Genomic DNA, 9,771 nt, shown 5'->3' on the forward strand with positions numbered 1-9,771 from the left:
TAAACAAGTAAAAAAAGGCATAAAATATGTCATAGCCCCTATTGTTTTAGTAATTTTGCTGTATGCAGTTAAAGGGCTAGCCATATTTATGTACAACTAAAATGGCTGCCAGTCTCCCAGTCGGCCAGTTTTGATCAGATCACAAAATAAAGTCAGGTGCAAGTGGATGCCATTGTGTACTGTGCTTGTGCCGAGCTTGAACTAAATTGGACCATGCTTGTCAGAGAAATGGTTGAGGACACGTTTAAGTTACAAATTGGCCACCAGTTGGCCATCTTGGATCTGATGTTAAAAAAAAATGGCGGGCATATGTAAGTCATCATTCCTTATCTTTGTCCCAAGTTTCAACAACATCGGTAAATGCATGTCCGAGAAATGGTTGAGGACGTGTTCGACATCGGGTGTTATATATATATATATACAAAATAACAGGGTGTGTGTGTGTGTGTGTGTGTGTGTGTGTGTGCGTGTGCGTGTGTGTGTGTGTGTGTGTGTGTGTGTGTGTGTGTGTGTGTGTGTGTGTGTGTGTACGCACGTGTGCGCGTGTTTGTGTGTGCCTGTTCTTGGTTACGTGTGTGCGGTGTTCGGGTTTGGCGGGCACGCGATCTGAACTCAAACTTGGGCCCGTGGTACGTGGAGGAGGTTATACGACCGTCTCACAAACCATGTACTTCTGCAACGCCGAAGCCTCAAAGCCACGCAGGACGTGCCACCGTGCAGAGCAGGTGTGGGAAATCCGTACACGTGTGCGAGTGAAAGGTTGAGTAAATCGCCAGTGCACATGCAAGTTTAGTATAGATCCCGAGGAGGTTGGAGGAATATGTGGGGAGGACTGTGAGGAGGAATGTGTAGGGAAGAATGTGTGGGGAGGAATGTATGGGGGGAAGTGAATGCAGCCAGGCCTTTACCAAATAGCATTAGTTTTGTTATTTAAATGTTACCAACTGGTTTTATATAGAACACAGTGGTTAGAAGGAAAACGCTGCTGCTTGGACGTGTTTTGTCGCCCTGGTAATGCCCTGGTACGCTGCTTTCCCATTCCCTCCCCTCCCCTCGCCTTCCCATTCCCTCTCCCTCCTCTCGCCTTCCCATTCCCTCCCCTCACACCGGCTTCCCATTCCCTCCCCTCACACCGGCTTCCCATTCCCTCCCCTCTCCTCACGCCACCTTTCCATTCCCATTCCCTCCCCTCTCCTCACGCCACCTTTCCATTCCCATTCCCTCCCCTTGCGCCGTCTTTCTATTCCCATTCCCTCCCCTCTCCTCGCACCACCTTTCCATTCTTATTCCCTCCCCTCTCCTCGTGCCACCTTTCTATTCCCATTCCCTCCCCTTGCGCTACCTTTCCATTCCAATTCCCTCTCCTCGTGCCACCTTTCAATTCCCATTCCCTTGCGCCGTCTTTCCATTCCCATTCCCTCCCCTCTCCTCGTGCCACCTTCCCATTCCCATTCCCTTGCGCCGTCTTTCCATTCCCATTCCCTCCCCTCTCCTCGTGCCACCTTCCCATTCCCATTCCCTTGCGCCATCTTTCCATTCCCTCCCCTCTCCTCATGCCACCTTTCCATTCCCATTCCCTTGCGCCGTCTTTCCATTCCCATTCCCTCCCCTCTCCTCATGCCACCTTCCCATTCCCATTCCCTTGCGCCCATCTTTCCATTCCCATTTCCTCCCCTCTCCTTGCGCCACCTTTCCATTCCCATTCCCTCCCCTTGCGCCGTCTTTCCATTCCCACCCCCCCCCTCGCGCTGCCTTCTTCCATCCTCCCCCCCCCCCCGTGCTGCCTTCTCTCCCCTCCTCATGTTGCCTCCCCCCCATGTCTTCTCCCCACCCCTCGTGCTGCCTTCTCCCCCCCTCCCGCTGCCTTCTCTCCCTCCATACTGCCTTCTAAACTTCCCCCCATGCTGCCTTCTCCCCCCTCTCGCTGCCTTCTCCCTCCCCCTCGCACTGCCTTCTCCACCCCCCTCGGTGCTGCCTTCTCCCCCCCTCACACAGACTTCTCCCTCCCCGCCCCCCCTCGTGCTGCTCCACCCCCTCCTCATGCTGCCTTCCCTTTCCTTCTCTCACGCTGTCCGACTCCACCATACAACTCCCCAGAGGTCGAGGAGAGGAAAGAGTGTCAAAGAATGTGCCATTGCCCAAATGAAAGCTATTTCTGTTATTTTTTTTTCAAATATTTTATTGCAGTCGGAACTGCTGCTCTGATCAATTGAGTTTTCATAAGGCAATTAATTTCCAGATCAGGGCAGGATAGCTGAAAAGTACGCACGCTTACTCTTAGCTGTCTTGCCTGGGTTCATATCCTGACTCAGCTATAAACTGTCGTCCGGGTGTTTCACAGGCAGGGCGATTCATCAATGTGTGTGTCTTCTCTCGGATGGACGTTCAGCTGGGCGTCACATCTGCCGGAATCCCTCCTCCTCCTCTCCCTCCCTTTGCTCCCCCCTCCCTTCACTCCCCACTCCCTCTCTCACCCTTATCCCACCCCCTCTTTCTTTCTCTCTCTCCCCTCTCTCTCTCTCCCACCCCTTCCCGCTCTCTCTCCCACCCCTTCCCTCTCTCTCCCCCCCCCTCCCACTCTCTCCCACCCCTTCCCTCTCTCTCCCACCCCTTCCCACTCTCTCCCACCCCTCCCCACTCTCTCCCACCCCTCCCCACTCTCTCCCACCCTTTCCCTCTCTCCCTCCCATCCATCCCTCCTATCACTCCTACCCCTCCCTCCTATCACTCCTACCCCTCCCTCCTATCACTCCTACCCCTCCCTCCTATCACTCCTACCCCTCCCTCCTCTCTCCCTCTCCCCCCCTAATATTTCGTCAGCGGGGTGACTGGTTGTATTTGCTAGTTTACAACTAAAATGGCCAGCAGTCGGCCATATTGGATCTGATGTCGAAACAAAATGACGTGCTTATGTATACCATTATGTGTTGTCTTTTTGCCAAGTACGAATGAAATCAGTCCATGCATGTCCGAGATATGGTTGCGCACGCACTCACTCACGCACGGACACGAAAATCAAGACCAAATCCACAAGCCCCCATTTCAGAATAAGTCCAACGGGGGCTAACAAGATGTGTTGGCTTCACAGCATACAACAAGAGACGTTAGTTGAATATGATCGATGTTCCTCAAACAGCACGTATACACTTTTGTTTGAACCATTTGAACCCGAACAGCCATTTTACCAGCCGCTATTCAAACCTCCATCTACAAGAGCGGCTGGTTTACAGGCTGCTATTCAAACGTTCATATACCCGAGCAGCTGGATTTTTCTTCAGGGAGCCCAGGGTGGGGGAGCCGATAGTCCAAGGAGCTCAGGGTTCAAAGGGTTCAAAATTGTTTTTGTAAAGTTGCATGGTTATGGTTCCTCCTCCTACACACCCTCTTCAATGCTGATGTTATGGATATACCAATGTGTATAATTTTTACCTCCACCCACCTAGGGTGGACGGAGGTTATGTTTTCACCCGTCTGTTTGTTAATTGGCAAAAAACAAAGATTTGGCCAAGTATGTTGATCTGTTCGGTTAGTTTATTTGTTTGTCCACTCGCCTACAACCCAAACTGCTCAGCCGATCGCTCTTAAACTTTCGGAGATTGTCGTTACCGTCACTGCGACAACCGATTGATGGTCGACGTGAGGTCAACATTGGCAGAGATTTCGAAAGTCCTCAATTTTCATCCGATTGACTTGAAATTTGAATAAGATTTTCATATCAGCTCACTGAATTCAACCAATTATTTTTGAGATCAACAAAGGTCAAAAGGTCAACATAGGCAAAATGTTAACATAGGCCAAAGGTCAACATTTTAGGTGCAATTTCTAAAATCCTCAATTTTCATCGGATTCACTTAAAATTTGAAGAGGATTTGCATATCAGGTCAGTGAATTCACCCACCAACTAGTTTTGAGGTCAACATGGGCCAAAATGTCAACATCGGCCAAAGGTCAAAATCTTCCGTGGAGTTTCTAAAATCCTCAATTTTTCTCTGATTAACTTGAAATTTGAAGATTTGCAAATCAGGTCACTGAATTCAACCACCAATTATTTTGAGGTCAAAACGTCAACAAAGACCTAATTTCCAAAATTGAGAGATAGCGCCAAAAACTGTACATATCATATCTCGAAAAGTTGTGGAAGAGTTATGACAAAACTATAGGTGGATGAGTTGGTTAGGTAGCAAGAACAAGCCATTTAGATTTTGGTTCAGATCCAGCCGATAAGTGGGATACAAAATGCAAAACTGTTCAGCCTGGCAGAGGTATGTGCTCTACCGAGTGCCGGTCTACTTTTTTCTGTTTTGCCAAGTGTCGCTCTATGAATGATTTTTCATTTGTTTATTTGTTTTTGTTTGTTTGTGTGCATATCTCAAAAAGTTGTGGACGGATTCGGATGAAATTTGGTGGACAGGTTAGGTGTGTGACAAAGATGCACTGATTAGATTTTAATGAAGATCCGGATCCAGATACTAGAATTCTTTAAGTGATTCTTCACCATTGAGAGATAGGGCCAAAAACGATGTATGGCACGATATCTCAAAAGGTTGTGGATGGATTCGAACGAAACTTTGTGGACAGTTTGGGTGTGTGACGACGAATTGGTTCAATTTTGGTGAAGATACGAATCTGGATCCAGGCAGAGGTATGTGCTCCACTGAGTGCCCTTCTAGTTTTATATGTGCTCGCAGCTATCATTTACACTTTTCCACGTTAATTCACACTCGATTATGCCTATGCCTTGGGAGGTTTGCGTTACTCTTATTTCCAGTTGCATTGCTTGGGTTGAAAAATGTCTCTTTTGTGCAGTTGACGGTGATCTTGATTAAAAACACATTCATATTCTCTCATTTTTGAAAAACATTTTGAAACAACTTTTGGTCCTTTAAAACAAGGTACTCCCCAGCACCTGTCCTGGCATCCCATGAGTGTTTAACTTTTCTTAAACCGAAAACATTATGAGTTTTCTTTGTTCCATAACTGTGTAGTTCCTTTCCTCCAAGGTCGATTAAATGTGAATTTTGTTTCCACCCATTTTGGACAAGGTTTACTATTCCCCTCCCCCCCCCCCTTAGAATTTTAAGTGGGACGAGTATGCACTTGACCCTACAGAGCGTTTTTGTTTTTGGGTCGTGGTATTTGAAGATCTCCCACAACTTAGAGGAGGATAAACTATTTTCTGCATTTCTTGCCTGCAAAAGCTTGAGCAACAAGCTTAGGATAGCTGAATGGTAGTCTGGAGACAAGTTCGCTGTTGAACCCTCATCTGTCGACCACCAGCTTTCAAAACCCTGCCAATGGGCAAGTAGTGCGCCAGCCAGTGCTTGTGAATTAGATGATCTTCGCTGGCGGAATGCCTCATCAAGTAGGGAGGAGAGTACGAGAAAAACCTTCAGGGTGACATTGAAGGTGGAGTGCAATGGCAATATATAAGTGAGAAACCATTCTGTTGTTATAACACCCTTTAAGCATGACATAAATTGTGGTCAAAATCCCAAAGTTAAGCCATAAAAGAAAGAAAAAAGAAACAAGAGCTCAAGTGAGCACAATATACGCCCAAACAAGAAGGTAGATACAGAATTGTGCTACGACATGAAAAACAGCATCCTGGTTGCCATGGCAACCACTTTAGATGATGATCGTATGTCGTGACACACCGTCTCCACAGTCTGTACCTATGTCCCAAATATGAAACGTGAAAGTTGAAAACTTTGGGAGTTAGAGTGCGGACAGGAACGGACGGACGGACGGACGACCGGTATCACATAATACGCCCCGATATATATATATATATATATATATATATATATATATATATATATATATATATATATATATATATATATATATATATATATATATATATATATATATATATATATATATATATATATATATATAAGTATATTTATATGTATGTATATATATATATATATATATATATCGGGCGTATAAAAAGGAGGGATCAAATGGAACAGAAAAGGCACCTTTTTCATAAAGGTGAATAATATGAAATAACAATGAATGAGGGAGAAAAAGTAAAACAAAGAAAATACATGACAATAAAAAGATGAAAAAGGAGAAAGTAAAAAAACCCAGAACAAACAGCAAATTAACAAAACAGTATGCCACGTTACGACCTCTTGTGGCCTTTCCTTGGCAGCGCTAACAAGTTGTTCCACAGCAGCCTTCGGATGTTGAAGAAGTTCCGAGGAAACGAGTTCAGGTAGCAATGTGAGCAGCTTCTCTCCAGAAGAGGCCGATGTGGTTAGAGTTCCCACTACATTCTGGGCCCTTTTGTCGACTGGCTCTATCAGCAGATCGACGAGGTCTTCCACCTGCAAGTATGCAACAAAACAACAACAAAAAAGTTAGACAATATGAAAACTTTTGTCGTTAAAAGTTAAGATAAGCAATTCTTTTGATTCCATATCAACACACAAAAAGGATTCTACAACAAATTTGTGTGCTCATGCATCTGTTAATTTTTTTTAGCGGTTACAACTGACATTGGGTCGAGGGGCCAGTTTCCCATTTGCAAAACTTGGCTTTGCTCGAAACCAACATGGACATTTCCATTTGTATATTCCCAGCTGAAAACGGATATGGCCGGCAGTTTCGAGACAATGGTCACAGCTGCCATCATGTGTGAGACACAACCGGCATGGAGTTTTAAGCAAGGTTATTTTATGGCATTGCACACTTCCAGGCCAATAAGAAGAGCAGAGAAGCAATGATTCCATAACTCCATCAGAAACAAAAGCAGAATAGAGCCTGTGGAAGATTATCTTATTAATCAGAGTGGGCTATATTACACGGTAAATAAAATAGTGCAAAAAGGTTCAGATTAATATCAGCATTGATATTGTTGTGGGAATGCCTTCTTGTGGCTAACTTTGCATAACATGGAGTCGTTATCTCCCATATTGCATGCATTAGCATACGTACGAGGTAATTTAATTGTGGTATAAGATATGCATCGTTTTAAGTGTAGAAACCTGTCATCAACTTGTTTGACCAGCTTGTGATTTTATCAAGGTCTGAAGATAGAGGGAAGAGGCTGCAGCCTGCCTGTCTGAAGGATGAGGGATATCATGGCAGAGGGTGGAGTCATTAGCAAACAGATAAAGATGATTTTCCAGAGTCAGAAAGATCATTGATGAAGATCAGGAATAGCACTGGGCCCAGAACGCTGCCTTAAGGCACTCCAGCCTTTTTTTTTTTTTGAACACATAGTCGAGGTTGTGGAAGCGTGAGAACACAGAACATATCAGGATGCAACATAACAAAAGCAACAGCAGAAGGATAAGGGAGGAACGCCAACGGCAGGGCATAGACAAGATGGATACAGAAGCAAAATCTTTGGAGAGGGGTGGCGGGGGTGGTTTAACAGGTGTAGAAAAGATCGTAGTTTTAGATGGGGAATGATTTGAGATGGTGGTGAACATCTGTCTTGAAAACCTGGAGAGAAGATGTAGATATGTAGATTGTAGAGTGTATGGAAGTTGGTTCCACAGACGGGAAAATAAGGAAAAAATGAGTGGAGGTGAGTAGTGGGTGTGGGTTTTGGAAATTTCACGAGGAGGGGATTTGCTGGTGGACTGCATGCGTCCTGCAGATACCTGGCGGAGGATACTAACACAAAGGGGGTTGACACTCGTGAAACACCATGAAGGGGATTTTATTGTCGTGAGCAGACAGACAACCTTTTCTAACTGGACTTCCCAAATTGGACGTATGGAGATAAAGACCATGGGATGGGTGGAATGAATTTTTAGCCGCGTCTCGCGTAGCGAACGCTGGCTCTAAGAGAACTCCGCGTTGTTGTTGTTCTTCTTCTTCTGGTGAAGACAAAACCTTTAGGACTCAGCTCTTTTATATACAGGATCCGTATCTCCTTGAATACTAAACACCTGTACACATCCTCGCATTGAGGGTGCCTTTTGAGAGCGTCTATCATCAACTTTTAAATATATTCGGACATTTGCTTTAAAGTTTCGAAAAGTTCACGTTACTATTTAAAGATTATTCCATTTAATGTGTAGTTATTTTGTAAATACACGATTTTCTCGTCATGAACGAGGAGCCTCCATGACGGGTCTCGCTATTGGCTCCATCAAGGCACGTGACGAAATATTGGAAGTTGTTGTTGTTATTGCCTTTAGGACATGGCTCTTGGACACATTTGTCCTTGTTGTTGAAGGCATGGAGAAAGGTGGTGCTGTAGGTATGGGAGGGAGGGGGGGGGGTTGATGGATAAAGCACTTTGATGAAAGACAGGTTTGTACAACATGCCTTGTAAAGAAGAAGAAGAAGAAGAAGAAGAAGCAATTATTGATATAATTTCAATGATTACATCATTTGTAAGGTGTGAAGTGCCAATGGATGGAATAAATAAAAAAACATTAATTTCAGTTTGACATTGAGTCTTAAAAATGTGATTAGGCTTTGGGATTTGCATCGTGGGTTGAGAAATGTACCGGTATTCCCAAGGCAAACACAAGAAGCAGTGCTCTTCTCAGCAACTCAACTGCTTGGGGGTCCACGGGCATGTGAATAACCCCCAAGGCCTTGTACACACTGTCCAATAGTTGACGCCCAGAAATCTACATTCATCATAAATAAATAAAAACATTTGAACAAAATAAACATCTTGTACGTTATCGTACAACAACGCATGCATTATAGAATCAGTACATCACATGCATTATTTATTACTCGCCAAAACCCCGTCACAGACGGATTATGTCCCATGAGCCCAATATGACAAACAGTGGCGGCTCTTGTAAGAGCCGGATCCCAGTCGATGTGCTCCATGGCCTTACCTAATGAGGCCGACACAACGTCCTTGTACATGACATTTTTGGTGTACACTACTCCTTGTGAAGAAGTCCCCTGATTTGTGCACGTGTCTACTTTGACGTACAAACACCGTGTCAAAACTTCTCAGGTCACAGTACCGAGAAAAACGTGACGTGACCGCGAGGAGGAGCACAAAATTGGTCCTTCAGTATTAATATATAGATAAAAATCATTGACATAATCGTGATGGCAGGAAATTTTTAATGAATGTATAAACGGCATTACATTATGGTTGACTAACCACTTAAGTTGGAGTTTTCTGCATCCTATATTCCCCTCTTTTACTGTGACTTCTTCTTTTTCTTCTTCTTCTTCTTGCAACAGCCCCAATTATTCCCACTTTCTTGTGCGGTCAGCCGGGGAAAACTTTGTCCCAAGTCTTTCAAGAACTAGCCCGTGGCAGAAAATTGGAATTTGGCCTGGTTGTCAGCAGTTTCGTTTTGCCGTGCGCATTTTATTTATCGATTTGTTCACGCGTGGCGATCTATCATTCGTCTCGGGCTTCTCTGTTTTTGTGGTCTTGTGCCTTTTCTTGAGATAAACCTGTTATTTCCCCCAACAGCATGTTTCGTGTGGTGCTTCGCCTTTGCAGACCGCACACGTGAGGAATCGTGAGCCCGTCCCCTGCACAGCGGAAGACAGGGTTTGATGATCACGTCTGTTTATGTGTCCGTGTCCGTGTCTAGGCTGAAACTTTTTTTTTATCATTTGAGCTTTTGTCATCAAATTTTCAACAAAGCTTTATTTTGTTTAAATAAGGGGAAGAAAAATTAATAATTTGGTCAAAAGGTACCGTTTAGCATGCGGAAGAAGAAAAAGAAGTCGAAGATGAAGAAGTCTGAATGCAAAGCGGGTAGGCTTTGCATTTTCAGATGCTTTCCAGTATTATTTCGGATCTGTTTGTGTAAATCC

General features: G+C 44.6%; 1 protein-coding gene across 5 annotated transcripts in view; it reads right to left on the reverse strand.

The window, feature by feature from the left end:
• Window positions 1-9,771, reverse strand: part of PRKDC (protein kinase, DNA-activated, catalytic subunit) — a 324,360-nt gene that overhangs the window by 203,806 nt on the left and 110,783 nt on the right. For all 5 annotated transcript variants that reach the window (XM_085898246.1, XM_085898245.1, XM_085898249.1 and 2 more), the window contains 3 exons: window positions 8,478-8,603; window positions 6,138-6,335; window positions 5,190-5,387 (listed from right to left, as the gene is read on the reverse strand). In XM_085898246.1, the coding sequence (XP_085754372.1) occupies window positions 5,190-5,387; window positions 6,138-6,335; window positions 8,478-8,603 (522 nt within the window). The remainder of the gene's footprint in view (window positions 1-5,189; window positions 5,388-6,137; window positions 6,336-8,477; window positions 8,604-9,771) is intronic.

The sequence above is a fragment of the Eptatretus burgeri genome, chromosome 10 (genome assembly GCF_056783735.1).
Source record: "Eptatretus burgeri isolate ZD-2024b chromosome 10, Ebu_testis_v1, whole genome shotgun sequence".
NCBI classification, from domain to species: domain Eukaryota; kingdom Metazoa; phylum Chordata; class Myxini; order Myxiniformes; family Myxinidae; genus Eptatretus; species Eptatretus burgeri.